General features: G+C 36.6%; 1 protein-coding gene and 2 pseudogenes across 2 annotated transcripts; all 3 read left to right on the top strand.

Moving 5' to 3' along the window:
- Window positions 1-11338: 11338 nt before the first annotated feature.
- LOC137742670 (OVARIAN TUMOR DOMAIN-containing deubiquitinating enzyme 5) lies at window positions 11339-13329 on the top strand. Of its 2 annotated transcripts, none has more exons than XM_068482595.2 (3): window positions 11339-11475; window positions 11866-11967; window positions 12320-13329. In XM_068482595.2, exons 2-3 carry the CDS (start codon window positions 11876-11878, stop codon window positions 13185-13187), a joined length of 960 nt encoding a protein of 319 aa, XP_068338696.2. In that variant the 5' UTR covers window positions 11339-11475; window positions 11866-11875; the 3' UTR covers window positions 13188-13329. The 2 variants fall into 2 exon arrangements, with proteins under 2 accessions (XP_068338696.2, XP_068338697.2); XM_068482596.2 differs by having other exon boundaries at window positions 11341-11475; window positions 11856-11967.
- Window positions 13330-17941: 4612 nt separating this feature from the next.
- Window positions 17942-18462, top strand: LOC137741402 (monothiol glutaredoxin-S6 pseudogene; annotated as a pseudogene).
- A 5199-nt stretch (window positions 18463-23661) lies between these two features.
- On the top strand, window positions 23662-24390 carry LOC137741362 (monothiol glutaredoxin-S6 pseudogene; annotated as a pseudogene).
- Window positions 24391-26939: the final 2549 nt, after the last annotated feature.

The raw sequence follows: 26939 nt of genomic DNA on the forward strand, positions 1-26939 counted from the left end.
TATTCTTCAACTGACACCTGCAACATGCTATTAAAAAATAAACATAAAAAAAAAAGTGCATGCAGATTGCAGCATATATAATCACACAGTAATCATAGTTCAGATCTCCTGGAATGTTCGTACGATGAATGGGTCTTAAAAACTTAAGATAAGAATCATAGGCAAGTGTGTGTATCTATTAACCCACCAACACTTTCGGTCCTCGTTGATATATAGCATCACTACCGCATCAGGATATACTAAAAAAATAATAGCAAATAAATATAGTAAATTAACTCTTCGGGGAAGAAGGAGACAACAAGAATGAACTTTATCAATTAAACACATTATTTTGGAAGAAAAAAAAAAGAATAATTAAACACAAAATGTTCACAGGGAACCCAGTTCTTTCTTTAAATTTTGCAACAATTTTCTAAAGTCAGTGTTTAGCTAGGAATTTGGGGCCCTATATAGCTAGATAATTTATACAGTGGAGTGCTAACAACTTTTGCACTAACCTTTTAATGTTGGGGTGTGCTATCTACACACCATTTTTTACTTCATACACACATTTTTAATTCGTGACCGTCGGATCGATTGAATTAAAAAATATCAAATAACAAAAATTAACAAGTGATGTATGAGAAGTACAAAAAAATATATGGATAGCACACTATTTTAATATTTTTGGCTAGAAATTAGTGATGAAACATAGAAAAGATAATTTCAATTTCAAAGGAGTTAAAGACGTGTTCCGTAGAAAAATGACATGTGAAATGTGAAGCAGTAAAAAGATCTAAATGCAAAAGCTGCTATCATTCCTCTTTTTCATATTTAATATATTTTTCCGGACACCTTGACATTGTAATTTGTATATGCTACTAAATTCTTCAACGAAAGTCACAATGTCATGCATAAAGATAACCCTATATATTTATCATTGTAAATGAAAATGAGATCCACCATTTTAATTCCTTATTGACTTATGAACCCAATTCTTGATTTTCTTCGCGTAGAATAGGGTCCATCTCTAAAGAATTTCTAAAACAATTCTCTTTTTTAATAAAGAAAAGTTTACAGGGAGATAGATTACAAATCACTACCAGCGTCAGGACATACCTACAATCTTAAGCCGAAAGTGATATCTAATTGCTAAGTGTCACTGGTATGAATTTATGTAGGAATTAGTTTATAGATCAAGCATAAACAAAAACTTGGAATGAGTGTTAACCACAAGCACGCCCTTACCAACTAAACCAACCATGTTGGCTCCCTAAAACAATACAATACATATAGATATAATAAGAGACTTATAATTTAACTGATTGATCTAAATTTGTTAAATCAACAATTAACCAAGGAATGTGTTGTGACTCTCCTTTCCCAATATCACTCGAGTACTCAAAAATGCTACTTTTATCACATAGTTGTAGCATCATTTGTAGCATTTATCTAATAGAGAGGAGACTCATATGCTTTGACGGGTCCTATCTCTATTAAAAAATAGTTCAAATGATGGTACAAATAAATGGTAAGTGTAACATTATTCCTCGAGTACTACATGCGTGCATCAAACTGCTTTCTGTTCGGATTGCATTGCATTTTGTGTGTTTGTTTCTTTTATGAATATGGTAGTGTTCATGTACGTGGCTGATGTGGAGAAAGATAAGGGTTTATCCAAATGAATTGTTCGATAAGGTCCTTCCATGAAATTCAATGAATATTTAGGGATAGGGACTTTTGACAGTTGTCGAATGAGAAACTAACTTACATGACCGGCCTCCAAAATTATGATTTATGTTTGATACTTATACCTATTGTGGCGATATATGATAATGATCAATTTATTCCTTTATATCTATGATCAATAATGCATGCGTATGCATGTCATTTGGTACTTATACCTATTGTGGTGATATATGATAATGTCATTTTGTGTGTGTGTTTTTTTTTTAATACAAGTAATAGTGAGAAGCGGGAAATCAAACTAGGAACCTCGATTTTGTTTTGACGGATCATTATTCCTCTGTTATGTAGAGGCAACGTCATGAAGGGACTAGGATGGTCCCAGGCTCATTCTGATTTTTTTTTCACACAAAAAAATTTAGTATTATGCTTATAATTTTTAAGGTTCTTTATAGGCTCAGGGCCTAATTCGACGTTTTTACTTTAATTTCTTTCATCGAGTTTGATTTGAGATTGGTGGCTTTTATGGAGTTCAGGCAATCTGCTGCTTGTGGTTAAGGAGGACTCTGGTCTAGGGATCAGTGGTAGGAGAGGGGAAGAAAGTTAGAGAGCTTGAGGTTCAAGTTTAAGGAAGAGGATAATGATGAGGAGGACATCATACCAGACCCAAACGATGGTGGTCGGTTGCTCATCACACGACAAAGTAATTTTTATAAAATCAAGTGAGTTTCGAATTGAAACTTTTGGACTCCTTCTAAGCTAAAATCCTGACTCTGCCGTTATGTGTTAGTAAGTCAACTGCCCTACCACTGCAATCTCATCCCAAAAACTCCAAGAGAGAAAGCGCTTTCATTTGAGGACTGTAACATTACGTTAGGGAATGGATGCATCTTCGGGAGTGTTCTGCATGATCTTCAAATGCAAAGAATCCTGATATGAATTATCCGAGAATCTGACACGTATCTCCTCCATAAACATATACTCATCCCACCCAATACAAGAATAAAGATAAATAAAGCTACATTCATGATCACGATGCATGACATTTGCAAATTTAGCACTATCCTCGTCAATCAACATGCATGATGACACCACTGACAAAGGCATTTAGATTTATGATTGGATGATGACGCAGCAATGCTCTTTGCACTCCAATTAGAATACATATTTCTTAATTCGGATCTCATTCAAATATTGCCAGAAAAACCCTATATTTTCAAATACAAATTCTTTGAATATTAGAACCACGTTATTTGTAAAACATGGTACGTTTTATATTCTAATACCACCAAACGTCACATTCTTACCGTATATATATGTGTAAGATGCTCTAATGAAACAACCTAACCAAAATTTTTGTTCTGAATAATAAACGAATGTTGGGCTCATTTTTTTCATAATTTAGTAGGTTATTCATTTTAATTCAATTATATGTTTCAAAAGAGCCCATTTACTTTATTGTTTATTTTTGCTCACTCCTCCTAATTCAAGGTAACCGTTAATCCCACCCCTTTCACAATTGTGTCGCGTGTATAAAGAGTATATACTAACTGTGGATGCAAATTTCCCTCTTCTTCTTGGACGAAAATGCACCTGCAAAACAATTAACATCTAAGGTCTAGGCCAAGAGCCTCAAGCACCCACGATGAATTTGCCGGGGGGGGGGGGGGGGGAGGGGGCTTTGGCAGAAGAACCTCTGATGCTAAAGTTAGAATTTGAGAGAGAAAGTGTTTGGAGAATTTTGGAGAATTTTAGAAGAGAATTGGACTTGGGTTTTAGGAGAAATGAGGGTGTTTATATAGGGGTGTGGCCGGCCCTCTTTGGAGAGAAGGGGTCCGACCACTTAAGGTGGTTTTGGCTCTAATTGCAAGATATTATATCAAAATAATATCTTGCAATCAATTAGAAAATTAATTAGAAAATTAATCAATTAATTTAGGTAATTAATTCTAATTTGAATGAATAATCGAGGGTTACCTTTGTGGGGAGGATTTGATGAGGATGGATGAAATATGTTTTGAATAAATACCTATTTTGATCACTTTTGACCTTGATTGAATCGTGATTGTCAGCTGCTTGAGCGTGGGAGTTCCGGTTTGCCTTGAGAGTAATTTTGTCTTTTTAACCCAAAAATCCACATGTCGCCACCATATTTTTCTTGATTATTTTTTGCTCCACAAATGCCCCCACACCTGCTAGGCTACTCACAGGAAAGGGCAGCAGGTGTAGAGATCTCCAACTTTGATGCAGATTCTCATTTTTACTTGGAATTAGATTCTTCTAGGAAAGGGAAATAAATCACCTCCAAAGCCTATTTAAGCCTACCTTAAGTAGGGGATTAAATAAACTTTGGAGGGCAATTATTTATCGCTACAAGAAAGAGAGAAAACTAGAGGATATTTGTTCCCCCTCCCCTAGCACTCTTCTTTGCTTGCCCGTTCAAATAACCGTTTTCCGTTGATTTCTTTGTCTTATTCGCGCCGCACCAATATAAGAAAAACTTAATTCTTCTTATCTTCTCCTTGGGTGGTGCTGCCACAGGGCAGCCGTTAGGGTGGTACGGCATGTCGACCGGCAGAGGCCAGGAGTCAGCTCAGCATGGGCCAAGGAGGAGGTGTGGCAGGGGTCATTGCTTGTGCTGCTCGGCTTGACTAAAGCTAAGGATTGGCTCGACATGGGCCAAGGAAGTGGCGTGGCATGGGCCACGGTTTGGGCTGCCATGGGCTACTTGCCAAAAATGAGGAAACTGCTTGAGTTTGATTTCTCAGCTGCTGTAGATGGAGCTGCCAAGATCGGAGCTGCTAAAGATAAAGTGTCGAATGAGCGAATTGTTGAGTGCAAAGTGGCAACTGCCCCCTGACCGTTTGCTACTTAGTTGGTCTTCAAGCAATCGATCTTTTGAGCTATGTGGCATTCTCGCACTGAAGAGCTTACCTAGATGGTTGTCGGGGAATTAGTTTACCCTCTCGCACTGGAGAATAATTAGTTTACCTTATCGCACTGGAGAATAATTAGTTTACCTTATCGCACTGAAGAGCTTACCCATATGAGTGTCGGGGAATTGGTTTACCCTCTTGCACTGGAGAGCAATTAGTTTAACCTCTCGAACTGGAAAACAGACTCATATGGGTGTCAGGGAATTGGTTTACCCTCTCGCACTGAAGAGCAATTAGTTTATCCTCTCGCACTGGAGAGCAGACCCATATGGATGTCGGGGAACTGGTTTACCCTCTCGCACTAGAGAACAATTAGTGTATCTTCTCGCATTGGAGAACATACCCATATGGATGTTAAGGAATTGGTTTACCCTTTCGCACTTGAGAGCAATTAGTTATCATCTCGCACTGGAGAGCAGACCTAGATAGAGCTTTGAGCAGTCATTGTAAACAGCAGTTGAGCCTGGCTTATGAATAACTTCTTGAATCGTCATTGAGAATAAATAAATGGATCAACTGCATAACAAACTGGATAATCTTTGGCTTATAAGGTCTTGTTCGTCAAGCTGTTTGATGAGACTTCGAACTTAGTTGGAAAAGCCCTAATAGGGTTCATGGGGTGATGGAGATTTCCCCTGCTTGTGTAGGCCGTGTCATTGACCTGTCAAGATACTCGTCGCACCGGCCCTTATTTGTCAGCTTCTCAAGGTACTGCTTTCACTTCTGACAACTATTGGTTGTATGGCATGGTCCTTGATGGAATGCACAATCCTTTGTCTGATCCAGCCTAGTAAGATCACCATTCATGGGTGGTGGCAATTTGAACCAAGATTTGTTCTTGAGCTTACGGAGAATTTGGCCAATTGGAACTGTGAACTTGGTGAATGTTTCGAGCACTGAGTCTTCTTTGGTTGGGGAATGTTCCATACGCCTTTTTTTCTAACTCGTTTTTGTTAGATTACTTGGCCTCATCCCATAGTGCGTGCTTATCCACCAAAGTATACGAAGCTACTAGGGTCAGTTCTCTTCCCATAATCAATTTTCCGAATAAAGGGTGTTCAGTAGGAAACCCATTTCTAAATGCTGTCGTTGCTATGTCTTTATTGCAGCCAACAATCCTGGCCTTCTCCGCTTTGAACATCTTGACATAGTTGCAAATTGTTTCCCAATGGCCTTTTATGATGCTGAAGAGATGATCAGATGTCTTTTTTATTGAGCGGTTAAATGAATATTCCTTAGTAAAAACTAAGGAAAGTTCGTTGAAACTCCGGATCGATTGCGATGACAGTGTGTGAAACTAGTCTTGTGCCTCGCCTTGTAGAGTTGTGGCAAAATTTTTGCATATAAGTGCGTTGTTGTTCCTGTAGAGAATCACGGTACTGCGGTAGTGCAGGAGATGTCGGAGTGAAGTGAGGCATAGTGAACCCCCGAGATGGATCTGTTAACTCAATCTCATCCATGAATGGTGACCTGTTTATGTTGGTCATGTCTCATCGAAGCACATTGTCTATAGCTTCTTCTTGAATTTTCCTCTGCTGGGGCAATGAAACTTTCAGCTGCCCCAGGTCGTGACCTATTGGTCTAGGCCGTTCTTCCCTATGCTTGACTTGTCTATGCCATGGCTGCGGTGCACGTGGTACGTCCCTAGCAATCGAGCAGTGTAACATCCCACATCACCCAGGGGTGAGGATCTCGTAAGCCTTATATGTATATTCCCATATCTACCTAGTATGAGGCCTTTTGGGAGCTTATTGGCTTCGGAGTATAAACTCCGAAGTTAAGCGAGTTCGCGCGAGAGCAATTCCAGGATGGGTAACCCATTGGGAAGTTCTGGTGTGAGTTCCCAGAAATAAAACCGTGAGGGCGTGGTTGGGGCCCAAAGCAGACAATATCGTGCTACAGTGGAGTCGAGCCAGGGATATGGTGGGGGCCCGAGCTAGGATGTGACAATTTGGTATCATAGCCAATCCCTGGTCGAGTGTACCGACGAGGACGTCAGGCCCTTAAACGGGGTGGATTGTAACATCCCACATCACCCAGGGGTAAAGATCCTGTAAGCCTTATATATATATATATATATATATATATATATATATATATATATATATATATATATATATTTCCATCTCAACCTAGCACGAGGCCTTTTGGGAGCTCACTGGTTTTGGAGTTCATCGGAACTCCGAAGTTAAGCGAGTACGTGCGAAAGCAATCCTAGCATAGGTGGCCCACTAGGAAGTTCTCGTGTGGTTGGGGCCCAAAACAGACAATATCGTGATACGATGGAGTCCCGTGATGTGGTAGGGGCCCGGGCAGGGATGTGACAAGCAGGTTGTTTGTAGACTGCTGGTTGAACTTGAGCTAGATTGAGTGACTGCTTCACTTCATCCGTTGTGTTGTCTACATCGATATGAAGTGGAGAATGTTTATTGCGAGCCTAGTTGTGAATGAACACTTCGCTTGGAAGGTTGTCCATCTTGATAATCGGAATATGGCCTCAACTGTGAACGTATGCTTGTCCGTAAGCTTGATTGTGAGTGAACGCATTTTCGTGAGCTAAGACGAGAGTATACGTTATCCCTAGAACCCAAGCAGGAGCGTAAACTGCTAGAACGCTCAGATCGTGGCTGGTTTAAGGGCTACTAAAGAGGTTCATGATTTGCCCTTGTCATGCTTCGGGACACCTCGTCTAAGGCACGTTGCATCTCGATGTGTTGCAAAAGCTGATTCACTAAGGTCATTTGCTATGCGAGGGCACTTGTCAACTCTATGACTTGTCGAGACAAGTGTGGTTTGTCATTTAGGTTAGAAGAACTTGGACAGTATACGTCTTCTTGAGTAGTGGAAGTGTAATGGACTCCGAGCGCGTGATTTAAGTTGGGAAATGTCAAATCTGCGGAGAAATGAGGTGAAAATGCCCTCGATTCAATCGTCGATCCAGAAATATGAATCCGAGATGGTTGAACCGGTCTTAGACCGTTCGGGATCGCTAAGTGAGCCACGGAAGCGGGTTGGGTCGCAAAAGTAGGTCGTGCCACATACGGGGTGCGTGGGCATAGTGCAGCGCTAGAAACGTATTGGATCTGGGCCGAGGGAATGGTTAGCGCAGCTCAGGCCTACAATGCGTCTTGGGCAGTGGTTTGGGCCTACTCGCGCTGGGCTTGGCTTGGCTGCCCTGCAGCGTGGGTTGCAGATTATGTCACCTGCTAGGCTACTTGTGCAGCTGCTACCAACGCCTGGGCCTGGGCTTAGTCCTGGGTTTGGGCTGCTATTGTGGCAGTGCATAAGGCGATAGTCTGTTGCCATGGAGCTGGCCTACTCCCCACTACCACGGTGGTTCTCGTGGCTACTATGGTGGTGGTGTTCCGTGGTGGCAAAATTGCTCATTTTGCCACTGCGTTGAGCCTTGTGGATCGTTATTGTGGGGATACATCACAATCTCCATCACTTGATCCGGATATTTGAATGTAGGAAGTTTCCTTCATTGTGGTTTGATAGGAGCATATTCATGCGACTTAAATGGCTTGTTCTCGTACATTTACGTTATGTTTCTTTAGTTATTTTAGTCCTTTATGCTTCTTTTGTGTGTTTTCAGGTTCTAAGGGCTAAAGGAGCAAAGAAGTGCATTTTGGGCCTTTTGGAGCACTATTGGGCTAAGGATGGATAGCTTATGCTTGGAGCCAAAATGTTGGATGAAATTGAAGGCCTTGTATGCACCTTAGGACATAAAACAAAGGGCTTAACCCATGCATAACCCACCAATTTCAGCCACATGCACACAAACACATTCATTGCCGTGCACACTCCATCCCACTTTAACCTTACAGCCACATACATTCATCCTATCATTTTCTGCACATTCACTTCCATATTCCCTCTTTAATCCACATGCATTCTTAATCATTCACCCTAGCTTGTATCCACATGCTTTTCCAACAAACAAATCAGCCACATGCACACCAAACCACCCATGCCGTGCATCCCTTGCATTTCCAGCATTCCCATTTGCATTTTCAGCTTTCCACCAACCAACCTAGTTGTCATTCCACATGCATTCCCTTCTTTAATCATTCCTAGCTGCCATTCACATGTTCTCCCATCCATTCTTTCCCTATAAAACCGTGCAATGCATTCATACAATTCATTTCATTCACCACAACACAACACACAACACAAACACCATTCTTTGCCGTGCATCCCCTTCCATTTTCTGCATTTCTTCTCCTCCATTGCAGCCACTCCAACCACTCCCCATCCCTCCAAAACACTTCACACCATCACACAACCTATCCTTAGACCTTGTGCCACAACAAAGAGGAAGAGAAGAGGGCCTAAACGTTCATACAATTCAAGTTTGAGTTGTTGGAATGTTTAGGTGTTTCTTTGATTTCAATGTTTAATTTCAATTCTCCTTGTCTTGTAAGTATGAGGAACTAAACCCCCTTTAGCTAGGGGATGATTCGAAACCATGTTTATGCTTGCAATATGAATTGATTACCTTTGGTTGGAATTTCATAAGTTGTGGATTCAATTTGTTTAACCGTTTGATTGATAACTTATTTATGTATGTTTATTGAGAGTGCACGCTTAATTTTCATGCATGAATATGACGCTAGAATATAAGTGAGTTTCACCTAATAGTTATGAACTTATATTCACAAGTAGTGGAGGTTGCTTATAAACAATCGCGTTAAATGAATTCTTGGCACTAGTTTCATGCTGTTCATAGTAACGAAGGCCTCGTCAACACTTATAATTTTCATGATGCTTAATGATCTTTGATTGTATCTTTATTGTGCTGTTCACGTAAAGGACTTTTGGAGAATGTTGTGAATTGCGTTGCGCAAACCCATCCAATTCATTAACTTAAGGAGAACTTGACGGTTAATTTAAGCGGACCTAATTAACCCGGAGTGTTGAGTTTCATAATTTATCGAAAGACCAACTGAAAATAAATCTTGTATGCAAGTGTAACATGTGTGGAGAAGAACCTCCTAGCTAGCATTCCATCCATAATTTCATCGCATTCATATTTACATTTTGCCCTTAATTATAATCTGTCCATTTAATTTAATCTCGTCAAAAACTCAATTCCCCCCCCCCTTTACTTTCTTGTTCTTTAGTGCGTAGAATCTGTTTAGTTTATGTTTTAAAGTATTTTGAATCAAGCCATAATCTTAAATTCGTCCAAAATTGGGTTTAAGGTCAGAAACTGCCTAGTTAGTGTTTTTAGGCAGTTTTGAGTCTTTTGGTTTGTCTTAATGTTTTAAAGTTTAGTTTTGCATTCTTTGAGTCTAGTATAGTGTTTTATATTGTGTTTTTACGTTTTTGAGTCAAATCCAAGTGATTAACAATCCCTCCTAATCCCCGGTCCAGAACGATCCCTACTTATATCTATACTACAATTGTCAAAAGGAGGGTTTAATTTGTGTGCATATAATTCTCGCATCATGGTTTCCAAATTTCTTGTCATTGTACTTTTCTTTTACGTTTATTCAAATAATTTTTTATATGAAAATTTTCTAGGAATAAGATCGTACAAAAAATCTACGAATGAACAAAAAATGAGAAACCTTGAATGCAAGAGTCTTCTTTGAGCGTGTGAATCAAACTCTCAATGGAAGCACCAATTTGTGGATACAAATTTCCGTCTTCTTCTTCTTGGACGAAAATGCACCTGCAAAACAATTAACACCTAAGGTCAAGGCCAAGAGCCTCACGTGTCCACGATGAATAGGGGCTTTGGCTGAAGAACCTCTGATGCCAAAGTTAGAATTTGAGAGAGAATGTGTTTAGAGAAATTTGGAGAATTTTAGAAGAGAATTAAACTTAGGTTTTTGGAGAAATGAGGGTGTTTATATGGTGGTGTGGCCAGCCCTCTTTGGAGAGAAAAGGTCTGGCCACTTATGGTGGTTTTTTGCTCTAATTGTAAGATATTATTTCAAAATAATATCTTGCAATCAATTAGGAAATTAATTAATTAATTAGGAAATTAATCAATTAATTTAATTAAGCCTAATTTGAATGAATAATTGAGGGTTGCCTTGTGGGGAGGATTTGATGAGGATGGATGAAATAGGTTTTGAATAAATACATATTTTGATCACTTTTGACCTTGATTGAATTGTGATTGTCTGCTGCTTACACATGAGAGTTCTGATATGTCTCGAGGGTAATTTTGTCTTTTTAACCCAAAAATCCACGTGTCGTCACCATGTTTTTCTTGATTATTTTTGGCTTCACACTAACTATGGTTGGTATTGGCCACTTAGTACTATAGTCTAGTAGTATTCTTTTTCATTTGTAAGTTAGAGGTTTTAGGTTCGATCTCGTCAAAGGCGAATTTGAACCAAATTATTGCTAACTTATTGTAAGGCTAAACCCACATCTTCTCCTTAATTTAGATAATATCGTTTGTTCAAAAAAAAAAATTATGATTGGTATTCAAACACGTGACACAATTATGAATAAGAGTAACGATTAATTTGAGTTAAAAGAGGTGAGGAAAACGGTCTCCTTATTTTATCATAAGGAAACTGTTATTAACACTTCAAACATCTCATTCTACACTCCTCATAAATATATTTTTCTTTCTAATTATAGAAAGTTTTGAGTGTCAAATGAGATTTTTGGAGTACTAATAACAATTCTCTATCATAATAATATTTCTTTAACCAAAAAAAAAAAAAAAAAAAAAAAAACAATAATAATATTTAAAGAAAGTGAAACAATTATCCTTGGCTCTTTTCAATTGGGGCTTTTGCGGAGAGTAGAGTGTAATAGGATTTGGACACAAGGGGTTAGGGCTTTTGCCGTGGCAAGCTTCAGAGGACTTAGCTTGCGATCGCCGTCGACGGCAAAGGAAGACTCTTGGGTAAGTTGATTTCGTTCTACCCATCAGCTAAATTAAATTTGGAATTTGAAGTTCATAGTCCTAGCATAATATTCAAGCTTCCAAACTGTTGATTCAAATTCTCAGAACCAAAAAACAGAGTCTGAATGTTGGGTTTTTTTTTTCAAAGATTCTTAAATTTCAATTCTTAAGTTGAATTATCCCAATTGGGATTATTATTTTTTGTGATTGATTTGGTGTAGTTCCTTGTATAATTGGGGTTATTTTTTGTGATTAGATTTGGTGTAGGATTGAAATATTCTTAGTTTCTGCTTTGATTTTAGATGTTGGGTCAGGCTAGGATTTAGTAAAGATTCTAACTTGACGATTTTCGTGATGGATGATGTTATTATTTGTCGAAGTTGATTTCAGGGTTGTTTCAATGGAGGATGCACAAGAAGTATCTGATACAATGTCAGACAAAGCTTCTGAGAATACGCTGGAAACTCGCGATGAAATGCTTTCTAGGCACAGGTGATTTTCTCATTAAGTTTGCGTTATCGGTTTTTATCTTTTGGATTTCATATGATTTTGTGTTTGGCTGGTGTTCGCATTGGTGATGCAAGTAAGGTGAGTTATCTAAATCTGTAAGGTAATCGAACATGCTTTTGTGGGTCGTGTAATATGAAAACGTATCTTCAAGATATTTGAATTGATGAAACTTTGTTGATGATATTCTATTCGATCATGAAATGCATAGGGCTTCTCCCAAAAGTGGTTGAGAGTAAGAATGAGGATTTGTTGTAGGCTCATTAAGGCCAGTTTGTTAACTTTCCTACGAATTATCCATGTCATTCCCCCGTTCACGACATGTTTGTTTATACAGGAAAGAGATATCAAAACTTCAGGACAAGGAAACTGGAATGAAAAAGGCAGCTGCCAAAGGGAGCAAGGCTGAACAAAAAACTAAGAAAAAGCAGGTGGAGGAAGAGATTACTCAGCTTTCTGCTAATCTCAAAGAGAAGCAGGCCGCAGAACTTGCTTCCTTAGGCTATAGCGCTAGTAACGGAAATGAGAAGAGCGAACTCGACACTTTAGTCAAGGCCATAGCTGGTGTTTCTGTCACCAGTCAACCTGAACATGCAAAGCCCAGCAAGAGTTCAAAGAGGCGAGAAAAGAGGGCTCAGCAAGATGCAGCTAGGGAGCAAAGAATTCAAGAAGAGCAGAGCAACCTAGTAAGTGATCGAGTGATTGAGGATGAGAAACTAGAGAAAAAGCTCGAACCCTTTGGCTTGACCATTAAAGAAATAAAGCCCGATGGACATTGCCTCTACCGAGCTATCCAGGATCAGCTGGCCCACCTTTCTGGAGGTTCATCACCTTACACGTACCAACAGCTTCGAGAAATGGTGGCTGCTTATATGAGGAAGCATGTATCTGATTTTCTCCCATTTTTCTTATCGGAGAATCCGGCAGATGGAGACTCTGATGATTCACTTGCAGCGAGGTTTGAGAACTACTGTAAAGAAGTGGAGTCAACAGCAGCATGGGGAGGACAGCTAGAGCTTGGTGCCTTAACTCACTGCCTCAAAAAGCCTATCAAGATATACTCAGGATCCTTCCCTGATGTGGAGATGGGCAAGGAGTACAAATCCGATAGCGCGACTGGTTCTTCCGATTCGCGGATTATGTTGTCATACCATAAGCATGCATTTGGGCTTGGTGAGCACTATAATTCTGTAGTTCCAATATGATCAAATAGCTGCAACCGTGGATACACACACTTGGTTTGCTCGTCTGGTTTGTAATTTGTGGTGTGAACAAGCACGTTTTGCGCCCTGAATTAACCATTGATACAACATAGACTGGTTATATTGAGATTGGTTTTTCTTTTTCTGGGGATGGTTTTTCTTTCTTTTAAGCTTACTAAATTTTAGGGATCAAATTTTGTGGCCTAATCTTGTTCAATTACTGCCTTAAAAATTCTATTTTTAATTAAAAAATGGGAAAATGATTTTATTTTAACTTTAAAACAAAAGTATGTAATTTAACATTAAAAAATGCCCAATTGGTACACGTGTAGGTGTGTAAAGGGATAGTATAAAAATAAACTTCACACTGTAATAAAGTAAAAAATTTAGGTCTCGTTTTAATAAACTTGCCTCCACAAATAATAATTAGCAAATTGTCAACAAAGACCTCCCTTAATATGAGGGAGCATTTCTACTCATCGTCATAAATTATGATGTATGCTCACCATACATCTAATCATCTGCTACGTGTCATTTCACTAAATCTTGGTTAAGTTTTTCCAACATTTAAAAAGTAATATTTAATATGAAAGTTAACTAGAATTAGATGAAAGAACGCGTGATAGATAATTAAGTGTATGGTGAGCATACACCATAGTTATTGTCCTTACTTTCTTCTTCAAGTTCATTGGTGCCATGGCGTCTTAGGGTTCATTGATCAGATTCTCTAGCTCTCTTAGCTATAATGTGTTCTCGTTTTCCTCATATTTTTCGAGATGGCAATTAGGTTGTTGATTCCTTAGCTAATTATGGGGTTAATCATGTTGGATTTCATTGGTTGGAACACGTCCCTTCTTTTGCGACTACAACTTATTCTAAGGATGTTTCAGGATTCCTTAGCTATCAATTTTCATAACTTTGTTGGCATAAATGTTTCTTCTGTCCTAATGTTTGCATCTTGGGAATTGACATATTCCACTATTAATGTAATACTTTGTAACCATGTACCCTTTAGCTTTTTTGAAGGATAACTAAGTCAAGAAGTAATTTTTGTAAGTACACCTCTATTAAGTAATAACCTCCTATTTTTACTATAGAGAGCTTTCAGTGTGTGTAGAAGTTTTCATAGAAAATCTAAGTGCTTTCTAGAAAGCTCCAAAAAATGCATCTTGAAGAAATACATAACAAGTGCTTCTCAAGATATAACAATTCTAAAACCCATACGCTTTTAAAGTTTTTCTATCAAAAGTAGTTAGATGTGTTTTTTTATAGTCCTAAAACACTTTAGCTCTTAAAAAGCAAGTCCAAACAACCCCTTATTTCTTTAAACCAATAAATTTTCTTGTATGTACAAGTACCATCTAGTTCGTGGTCGTATCAACCTTAAATCCCCTTCCTCCTGTTGTAAGTCAAAAGGAAAAGAAAAAAAAAAAATTACTTTTAACCAAAAGAAAATTTTAATAGAAAATAATTTTTACTCTCTCTCTCTCTCTTCCCCTCCATGCACATTCTCTTCATTTTCAACCTTTAGATTGAAAAAAAAAAAAAAAAAAAATCAATAAACAAAACAAACGGAAGTCAGCAGAAAGAAAAAAAATAATTTTTCCAATCTACACGTATAGCATATGCAAAGTTAAACCACACACCCACCTAACTCCTCAAAAGTCCAAACATTGATGCGAGAAGCCTTATATTGAAGATCATCCCTTTTTTGGATCAGTAAATGAATATCATCTTTATAAGAAAGTAGATCAAAGGAGCTGGAGGGATGGGAAATATCCTATGCGAGTTTAGTTTGATGGCGGAGGCGGAAGCGATGAGGGTGGCTTTGTTGGCTTGTATGGAGAAAGGCTTTGGGAAACATATTCAAATATTATGGTGGACATGTTAAATGGAGTATTACAACCAGATGCCGTCATTGAAGGTTTTCTTTGGGACATTTAGCAGCTAAAGCAGCAATTAAGTTCGGTTGAGTTTCCTTTCACTCCCCGTGCTTGTAATGGGGCTGCTCATCAGGTGGCGTCTTATGTCATGCGTGTGGGGATTATCATATGTGGGATTGCTTTGAACCAAAATGATTGTTTAATTCTCTGGCTTCTAATGTAAACATTTTAATTCGTATCTAATAATCTTTGCTCTTTGACAAAAAAAAAATATATATATATATATATAAGAAAGTAGATCGAGTTGCAAAGGTAGAATACTACAAACAAGAAGCACTCTTTAATATTTATCTAACCCTTTGGGGATGCTAAAGAACCATCCACGCCCGCATTTGTTAAATTCCACATATTTCTAGCATAATAGGAGGCTCCTTTAACAAGCTATGTATAGCTTTGAGTTGTAGCCAACCCGAGAAAAAATTCTGACTCCATCTCTACAAGCGAGGGTTCAGTTGTATATGTATATCATGTCTTTCAGAAGGGCCAAAGGAATATTTTATGTCCACTTACATTTCCACACCCGATGATGGTACGTATCAGCTGAAATCATGTTCGTGATGTGGGGAAATAATATATACCCCAAATCCTTTCTTGGGTTTTGTCAACCGTACCAAATTGGTGCAACTGCTTGCAGAAATAATCCACATTCATCGAGATAGCTTTTGTGAATGCAATCTCTTTAGGAACCTCATGCATGCTGATCAAACCGGCCAATTATTTATCACACGTTTTGTTGTAAAGAAGATTTTAGTATTTTAATTGTTGAATTGATCAAAATCAAATAACGGTAAGTGACCCTCTATTACAGTGGTGGAGAAGAGTGCTGCTTGTGCACCATCGTGTGAGTTCGAACCCCGTCAGTTTCCTAATCTAGCTAACAAATCTATCATTTGACAAAAAAAAAAAAAAAAAAAAAAATCAAAATCAAATAATGACGATGTATCCATCAAACTAACGACATTATCAATTAAATATTGATGACATCTCGACAAAATCTCAAAATTAATAATTTTAGCAATTGAAATTTGTATTTATTCAGCCAATTTCTGATAGAAATAAACCATTTAAATGTTTGATAGGCTAGCAAAGTTGGATATGAAATGAAATAAGAGATATTTATTGATTTGGAATTTCTTCTTTTTTCCCCTTCCATTCTTTCTTGGATTTTCATGCTGCGAAGGGCCAAAGGGGCAAGATTAATTAACGAGTTGATGACCTTTAATCAGAATCTTACGTATCCAAAATTTTTCTTTACTTGACTTTAAATATAAGCTTTTCGGTTCTCTTCATCGGTCGAATAGGACGCGAATCTTGTCTTGTTATCTTACTCATTAGATAAACCGAACTTCTTTCTCCACTTAACTAGATATTCTTAAAAAACCTAATCTTATGATTTTCATTGGGAAAATTTATTGAGACCCATTTATCTTCTGTCTACACCCAACTTATTATTTTTTATTCTGAAATTCCAAATGTGCCCAATAATTTTCTTTCTACACCAACAAGAACAAAAAGAAAATAATAATAATTTAGCAATAGGCAACTCCAGCCACCCTATCTCTTCGAACCTCAACCGCCCAGTTTCTAACCTCCTCAACTCCCCACTGCCACCTCCCTTACCACCCACAACAATTTGGAAATTAGAACATTATTCCCAACAACCCCCTATTAAAAAACCCAAAAGAAACATGTCAATATATTTTTTTTTTCTTTTTTTGGAAAAATTAATGGTATTATTAACATATGGTCCAACACAATTAGATTCGACACGTCAACAATTTCGGCATAATTCGGACATGTTAGAAGGACTGCATGGAAGCGAGAGCTATTGTGTGGCCGGTGAAAGGTTGGGAAAGGGACATTGATGGCTGAGATCTTTGGGGGTTTCATTGTGGGTGATAAGAAGATGGTGGTGGGAGGTTGGGGAGCGGTAGAAAGTGGGGGTGATTAGGGTTTGGAGTGATGGCATGGCCCGGGATTTCTAGTGTTGGAATTTTATATTTATATTTTTGTTCTTTTTCATTATGGGTGTAGAAAGAAAATTGTTGGCCAGATTCGGAATTTCAAAATTAAAAAGTATAAGTTGGGTATAAAAAGAGAATAAATGGGTCTGAATAAAATTTCCCTTTTCATTTCACTTAATTATTAATTTTTGATACACCAAATATTCTACACTAAATTCATCAAAATTATAAAGGAAGATTCGAACTTGAATAGAAAAGAAAGAGCAGACTGTTTTAGTCAATTGGCTAAGCTTAGGTCTGCTCACTTAATTATTAATTTAGTTTGTGATAGGTATACGCAAAAGAAGTTAATTAATGTCTGTCTATATATATCATTTTTTTTGTACGATAAGGGTAACTCAGAGATTTTATGCTGCTGTCACAATTTGCATGCAATATATATGTTATGCAACTTGTTTATTCCATATCCTTCATCGCTAATTCGAAATAACAAGTTTCACCTCTACTTTTTCAGAATGCTGGTCTGACACATGCATGAACAAATCGGTCTACAAGGAGTAATTCAACTCTTTATAAACATATATAATGTTACTTAACTTTTCGATGTGAATTTCACATTCTTAAGATTCAATCATGTCCTACACAAAACCAGTGACCCAGCTAGGGTTACCATCAAGTAACATGCATGCATAAAGGGTAATTTGGGAATCAGATTACAGTATCCTACTAACCCTAGCTAGCTAACTTTAAGCTTTTATTCTGTGAATAAAACTAAAATATCGCAAATCCTACCACACTGAATAATTAAACAGTATAAATAGACCTATAATGCACCTCAAGTTCCTCACCAAGAAAAAACTTCCAAGTACAATTTTAACACACATACACACATCCAGTAATATCCAGTGATGGACACGGTGGCGAGATTGGTGGATGAGAAGCCATTGGTGATCTTCAGCAAGAGTTCTTGTTGCATGAGTCACTCTACAAAGTCATTCCTACGTGGGTTCGGAGCAAACCCTACAATTTACGAGTTGGATCAAATGCCTAACGGGCAGCAGATCGAAAGGGCACTGCTGCAGCTCGGTTGTCGACCAAGTGTACCTGCTGTGTTCATAGGGCAGCAGTTCGTGGGCGGTAATAATACGGTCATGGGTCTCCATGTACAGAATCGGCTAGTCCCTCTGCTCATGAGAGCTAAAGCTATTTGGATTTGGAACGACCAGTAGTATATATGGACTTAATTAGAGTATTAAGAGATATCTACTGAACCCTTAACCCTAAACCACCGGCTCTATGAAGGTGCCGGTTCGATCTTTTTGTACTTTGATCTAGGTATATGAGTACTAAATGAGATCAGTACTTCTGTCACGTTTTTTATGAATACTGGATTTCATATACTTCTAGCTCTCTGTCTTCTTAATTTCTTCATTTTTGTCGAAATTTTAATATGTATTGTATTTGAATACGAAATGTAGTGAGTTTGACGAGGAACACTCTGTCTATCGGCAATCCACTGCAATATGACATTAAGCAACCCACCCACTTTTTATCTCAACCTTAAGTTCGAGAAATACATTAATCGAGAATCCTTTAGATTTTGTTTTATGAACTATATATAGATCACTGACACCTTCTTATGAATTATAAACTCTAGCTAATTAAGGTGAAAAATCTCGATACTCTTGTTAACGATGATTCGGATTACAACTCTTCTTACGTTTGTACCTTTACCAGTAGCGAGCCACCGGTTCTTTGGTCCCAAGACAAATCTGCACATATATGGCAGTGAGAGAGTTTTCTGGTCCAACTTACTAGCATGGAACGTACGTATACGTTTGAGAATTAGATTCTGTGAGGTTTGAGCTCGGAAGATTTAAGCTACTTGTACAATGTGATAAAATTTGTATATTAGCTATATTTTGGTAGTATTTTAGATATTGTCACTCACGTATTATCAAGTGAGAAATTTAAACCGTATGCCATGTGTATTTTATTTGAAATTCCCCTATAATGACTCTCTCTTATGAAATGCCGCCATGATAACATTTTTATTATGTAGAAGAGATGGAGAAGGATTGTATGGAATGACCAACCAAGTACACAATTATTATAGTGTTTCAAATCAATAATGTGATGCTGTATATGTATATATAAATTTTTCATTACATAACATTGTATTATTGCTCAAAACGCCACGATATCAGTGTACCCACTCCATACAAGTCTCTTACGCGGGGTTGATGATCCAATGATGATCATACTATGAATAAAAACGTGTTGCATGAGAGGTCCCAGCGATGCTCACATCCCGTGAAAATGACAAGAAAACATGGAATAGGGAATAGGGAACCACGTGATGACAAGGAAAAGAAGAAAAGAACAACTTATTAGAGCTTTACACGTAAAAAGATGCCATATCGGGAATTTTCTGACGTCGCTAAATTTAATTTTGTCTAGGGTTTTGGCTGTGCTGCAAATAACGTTGATTTTCTCTCTGGTGGAATATTTAATTTTGAACCTAAACAATATAGATGTATAATTTTGATATATAGGCTGTAAACTCGATCATAATATTTTGTGATGCCACGAACCGTCCATGCAATCTATACATATATTCTTGTTAGATATATACAGTCCCCAATTATCCAGAAAGAAAAAAAGAAAGAAAAATTCAAACTTGTTGTCCTACCACAATATAGTTATTCTTGTGCATGCAGACTATTGAAGTAAAAAAAACCACGTATCATGAATTAAAAATGGAGCTAGGAGCTTATATAGTTATTTTCCTGTCGCAAATTTCTGAATAGGTCCAATAGTTGTCCACCATAAAATTATAAATCAGCATTAGTACTGTCTTTAATTTAATTACATATGCAATTCAATAGGTGTACAAAAGCTGACATCAATGTAATTAGTAATGAAATGCTTCAATATAAGAGAAAGGATAATGCTAGCTAGGTAGCCTAATTTTAAAACCAAACTCTAAACAATGATGTGTCACCAATTGAATATAAGAACGTTAATCAACACTTAAATAATAATTCAATCATCAACTACATCATTTGGCTTACAAAATTTAGTTTAACAATTTAGCATTACCATAAGAGAAATTTAGCTTCACTAGATTTACGATGTGAGGCAAACTCTTCAACATCTTAAAATGCGAAAGTTTTTTGAAAAATCAAAAGAATATTATGAGATTTAAAGTAAGAATTTATATGATCAGGTTCATATATTATCAATCGTAACTGCAAAGTGCAGATAAATCTACAATAATAATGTCTTATTCCACTAAATGAGGTCGGGTGCTTGAATCCTATAACGCTATTTCGCTCGGTTTTACGCTAAGTCATCCGTTAACTCCAAATACTCTATAGCAAATGACTTGAAACCCCAATATCAGATGCATGCATTATGCTCTTGAAACCCCCATATCAGAATAAAGATCAGACAAAATCAATTATGTTGATCATAATTCAATTGAACTTTAATTAATTCATCCGGAAAGCTATATACCTTCGAACGAGACGATGTATACTAATTAATAAGTGGCATTTGCAATAAGATACGTCGAAGTTCTTTATTCAAATCTTGATTTAGTTTCTTTTGATTGGATTATTCTACAAAAGGTGCGTACAAAACTCTTAAAGGTTGTATTATCTCCTTAAGTTATCATTCTTTGTCGACTAGGTAATGACTCGAATTTGATTATAGGGGGTTAAAGATCCTTGTCTGACATCAATGCTCACTACCCAAAATAAAAAATAAACTAAAAAAATAGCTACGGAGTAAGATTGGCTGTTATTAGGACTTCAGTAAAAGAGTACCATAGCATTGTCACACTTTTTACTTTTAGGCACCCGTTTTTCATTTTTACTTTTTATCACCTTTAGCAATAGTTACGCTCACGCTTGGTCATTTGATTGTCAAATTTTGTGGGCATATATTGCAAAATGAGCTATGAGGTGATTTTCGAAATAAGCTATGAGGTTACAATGATCTCACATTGCGCTATGATGTGGTATCAATTTACATATTTTGTCTTTTTGAACGTATAAGCATCCACTAAATTGATGATTTTTTTCTTCCTTTTTTTGTTTTTTTTTTTTTTGTTTTTTTTTTTTTTGTCAAAGTGGTGTAAATGTAGCTTGCATGTCACCTATATATAAGGGTCGCAAGCTCACCATGTCATCAATTTAATAAATTATCATACAATCAATTAGAGATTGAATATACAAATTGAAGAAGTTAAAGTACCACCATAAAACTAATTGGCAATATGGAAAGTAGTTCAACTTTTTATTAGTTGAAAGTTGTTACATATTCAACCACATGAATACAATAAAAATTTAAGTTGATGATGATTTCTATATCCAAATGTGACTAGCCAAATTATAGTGTTTAGCTATGTAAAAAGTGCATGGGTCCGTTGTAAAATATGTTTGAAAGCATATAGGTTCTCAAGAAAATAGCAAGCTTTTAGTCATAATATTGGATGCCTAAATCGCAGGAATATTTTTGCTCATATTTAATGGTGATGTTCATCACTCTATATAGCACTGTTAGATGAGTTTAAATTTTGAGATTTGTGAAGTAGATAGACACACATCTTAAAATTTAAACTTATCTGCCGATGATAAATAGAGTGATGAATATTACCACAACTTAAGGAAACGAGCAAATTGCACCCTAAATAGCTCATGTTTAGGGATTTGAATCCCATCCGGACCTAAATTGTGGGAATCCTAAGGATCCTCACATTATAGTCATTTATCGTATATCGTGCAATCAAAAATTATTTTGAATTTTATTATTTAAAATTAAGCATAAATAGTACTTAACGAAAACTAATCACACGATATATGATCACAATGTGAGAATCCTCACAAAAAAAATCGGAAAAGATCTTCATCCTATGTTTAGCATCTCTTAAATTGATAAAAAATAAATAAATAAATAAATTAAAAAAAACACATGTTAGTTTACTACTTTTCGATAAAGTGGGGTGTGGGTCCTTGAGGTATCTTCCCCTACTTGTACGGTAATCACGTGGATTAATTAAAAGAAGAAAGATTAACCTTATATCAATAATATTTTGTCAACGATAAAAAATAAAGAGCATATCTTGTCCCTCACAAAATCTCTTTAACAATCGCTTTCGGTTTGCTTCAACTGAAATGGATGGGAATCTTTTGCCCCTTCGGATAAACCCATCTTCTTTCTCCACCTCAGTAGAATATAGGGCAGATGCTCCAAAATAGATAGAGCTGAAAGATCGTGTTCTTTATTTAGATAGGATAATATTTGCATTTTCTTTATTGGGGGATAAGCTCATTCCCACTTACGAATATTGTATGCTAGCTGTAATTAATTTATAATTAGAGCCATTCAATTTTTTAATCTTCTTTTGAAGATCACCTCAACAAAAATTATTTCAATCATAGATCATTCAATCATTCAAATGTACCAACAATGTAGGTATTAAGTAACGTATTTATAATGAACCGTTCAATTGTTTTAACATGTTTGGATGATTAATCGATCTCCAATTCAAATGATTTTTTGTAAAAATGATCTTCAAATGAAGATTAATAAAATGAACAGTTCCAATCCTTAATTTTATTCGATCAAAATATATTATTCGTAAATAAAGAGATATGTGCAGCCCTACATGGAGGGTGCAAGTATTATCCATTTTGATATATGTCCAAAAGTTTTATTACCATAAATTCCACTTTTTCCACCTGCTGGTGAATGTGAACATGCTAATGCCCTTTGGGTCTCAATGACATCCTCCAATGAAAACCCTAGCTTTATTCAATAGTATTAGAGCCCTTTGGGATTTCTTCTTCAAAAATCGCTTCCGCAGTTCTGCTCATAAGTTCCTATTAGAAGTGTTTTCATAAAAAATCTGTTTGAAATATCTATTAGAAATCTAAGTACTTCCTAGAAAAATACTTAGAAGTGCTTTCTTATTAAACACTTGACTAAGAGTCTATAGAAAATGCTTATATGACAAAGAAGCATATTAAACATTTCCAGATTGCTACTAAAGAAAATTTAACCGTTTTCTACAATAACACCTGAAGTGCTACATTCTTCTTCTAGAAACACTTCCAAGAGTACTTTTATGACAAGTTTTGGCAAACGTGGCTACAACAGATTGTTCCAATAGAGTCTTAGTGTCTTTGTGACAAAAATACCAACCACTCTTCTTTCCAAATGAGCAAATGCAACGATCGTGTCCCACGTCTAAGTTTGTTCTTTACCACTTTTAATTTTCTTGGCAAAATGCGGCCAAAATTGTTTTTGGCTATCTGAAAATGTTTTTAGCCATTTGAAACACTTTCAAATTGTCCTACGTATTTCCTTCGTACAGCAGAGGTTTTCTAAAAGCTAAAAAAATTTGTTATCACACAAGGACATTTCCAAAGGACAACAGTAGCTTGAAGAGAGCCGAAGGGGGTCTTTATCAACTAATGATTCTATCTGCTCCATCTGTAAAGCATGCAATGCACTATAAATAGACGAATCGAGTGTTCTAAGTTGCTCACTGGAAGCTAGCAAGCTCGACTAACTCACTGCACAATCTTCACACTCCTCACATTTCCATACCCTTTTAATCGTTTGTTCCCAGTCTCTGACTCGCAATGGACACGATAACAAGCATTGTGGCCGAAAAGCCGGTGGTGATCTTCAGCAAGAGCTCTTGTTGCATGAGCCACACCATCAAGTCACTCATATCGAGCTATGGGGCAAACCCAACAGTGTACGAGCTAGATGAAATGCCAAATGGGCAGGCTATTGAAAGTGCACTAGTTCAGCAGCTCAAGTGCCAACCAAGTGTGCCGGCCATTTTCATAGGACAACAGTTCGTAGGTGGAGCAGATCGGGTCATGAGCCTCCAAGTCAGAAACCAGCTTGTCCCAATGCTCATAAGGTCCAATGCTATTTGGGTTTGGACTACAACCTGAATGACATCCTCATATATCTATAACATAAGTTATACTCTAAAATCCAGACCTACACTACTTAACAAAGCTCAAATAACAGTTTTTCTATTCCCTCGTAGCATTTATCCTTTCGGTTGGTATCATGAACGGGAGTCAGTATGAGATCAATGTATACTCTATCGAGCTAAGCTTTTTTCACCTTCTTTATCTTGTACTAGCACTACCCTTGACTTCTTCTTTGTCTGGGAAAGGCTGAAGTTAGTTCCTCTTGTTGAAGAGGATGAGCTTGTATGTTTTTAGTTCCTGTAATCTCCCTTTACTATATGCATGTTTAACAAAAGCAGAGAGTGCACATATGCTTAACCGCAATAGTTCTACAACTGCTCAGCATATATCCTCGACTAAGATGTACGCGAGTCACAAAAATATGAAAACTTATAATGCTGAACTTACCTCATGCTCAAAGGAAATCCATCGAAAATAGGACCTTAAGTTCTATAAGTCATGGTTAGGATGCCACGAATCGATCTTGCATTTTGCTTTACTTTATTCTGGTTCTGAAAAATATATTCACTAAACGTCATTCCCCCATAAGCTGTAGCACATCTCAAAACTTCCTTCTTGGTCACAGTTATGGATAAAAATTCATTTCTGTAAAATAACATGCAAATGATAGGAATAAATACGATAAGATTTAGACAGATCATGAGCATTCGGTGGGGAACAAACAAATTCAGTTCTCAGGGATCATAACTACAACCGGCATATACATATGCAAACTTTTATTACCTTATCCATGTCAACATTACACAGTGTGCCCATAATTTAACATCTTTGAAAGATGGGATGTATGGATACTTCACTAAGTTACTACCGAGTAATTATTTAAACTAAAACAAATAACGCATTTCCTTCTTCATCAAAAAACATAACAAACGAAACTAGGAAAGAAATACTTGCACTGCACATTGGTGACAGGTTCTCACCAAGAGCAAGAGGGTGAAGAAACTAAGAGAGCCTTCCTTCAATTTCGGTGAAAAGCTCTGCTGACGAAGAGGGAAGTTTATGTATTCAAAAAAGTTTGATTGTTCGATATCGATTACCCATGAAAAATGGCTTGAGCAGATCCTTCACTTCTGAATATAGTCATTTAAGAACGGATTTGTCTGCTCTAGGATTGCATTCCGTCACCAGCTTTCCACTGCCCTCTGAACCGTAGCATTTGCCTTGCGTGTCTCTTCAGCAGAGAACTTGTGTTCTATGATTCCTAAAGGTCCAGGCTGCAGTACTTTCACCACAGTTTCCATATCTCGCTCCAGCTGCCTAATCAACAATAAACACAATAAACGAAATGCAAAACGAAAAATAAACACGCGTTGCAGGTTCCAGGGATGCTCACATCCTGCGAAAATGACAAGAAAACATGGAATAGGGATTAGGGAACCACGTGATGACAAGGAAAAGAAGAAAAGAACAACTTATTAGAGCCTTACACCGTACAAAGATGCCATATTGGGAATTTTCTGACGTCGCTAAACTTCATTTTGTCTAGGGTTTTAGCTGTGCTGCAAATAACGTAGATTTTCTCTCCGTTAGAATATTTAATTTGGATAATGTTATTCACACACTTCTTTTTATCTTTCACATACATTTGTGTAAATTTTTGTCCATTGATCTTTTATAATTCATTTTATATGTTGGTTGGAAAATAAAGAATGTGCGTAAAAACAAATATGTAGATAACACCATCCTTAGACAAAATAGATGTATAATGTTGATAGGCTGTAAACTCGATATTAATCTTTTGTGATGCTACGAACCGTCCTTGCATTGCAATCTTTTACATGTTCTTGTTATACATATGTTATCCACTAAAATACAATCCCCCAATTATCCAGAAAATGTATCATTTAAAATTGACGTCCTACCACAATAGTTATTCTTGTGCATGCAGACTATAGAAATAAAAAACCATGTATCATAAATTTAAAATGAAGAAAGGTGCTTATATAGTTTTCCTCTGTCAAATTTCTGAATTGGTCCGATAGTTTCCCACTACTAATCAATATTAATAGTGTTTGAGAAATTTTTTATTGTATTGAAAACAAAGTCTGGTACACCAACTATCGTAATATAATTAAGTGGTTAGATATGTAGATCGATGTGCATGCAACATAAACATGCAAGTATATACAAAAGTTGGGATTAGATTTGTTTTCATGAAAAACAATCACATCCAAGGATGAAATCAAAATAATATTATCTCTACTAATTAATAAAACACTTATTATCAACCAAAATGCATTGAAATTACCAGTTTAACTCTCTAATTAAAACATAATAAATAAGCAGAAATGTAATTTCACACAATCAAATTTTACTTTTTTTTTTTTTACAAAAACAAAAAAACAAAAACAAAAAACAACAAAAAAACAAAAAAACAAAAACAAAAAAAACTTCCCACTCCCACATTCTCTATCACTCTCTTCCTCTCTCCTTCTATTTCAAAAACAAAAATAAAAAAAATTCTCACACACTTTATGTGTGCCCATATGCTAGTGAGATTTAAAATAAGAATATATATGATTTGATTAGTTATAGTCACTGTAAATTAATAAGCTCAGGTATGAGGTTCATATATTATCAATCGTACTGCAGAGTGCATACAAATCTACAACAATATATAATAAAGTCTTATCTTATTAAGTAGAGCCGTTTGTATGAATTTTAGAGTGTCACTGCGCTTAGTGATGAGTCGATATTATTCTATATTTTTACCCTAATTTTAGTTATAATTTATTTGTTATTTTAAATGAATTTTGATACTTTGCTTTTATATTTCAATTGCAGGACGTGTGAATCTACTTTGGGCAAAAAATGATGAAACGGGGG

Source organism: Pyrus communis, chromosome 11 (assembly GCF_041283825.1).
Source record: "Pyrus communis isolate YQ-2024b chromosome 11, ASM4128382v1, whole genome shotgun sequence".
Lineage (NCBI taxonomy): Eukaryota > Viridiplantae > Streptophyta > Magnoliopsida > Rosales > Rosaceae > Pyrus > Pyrus communis.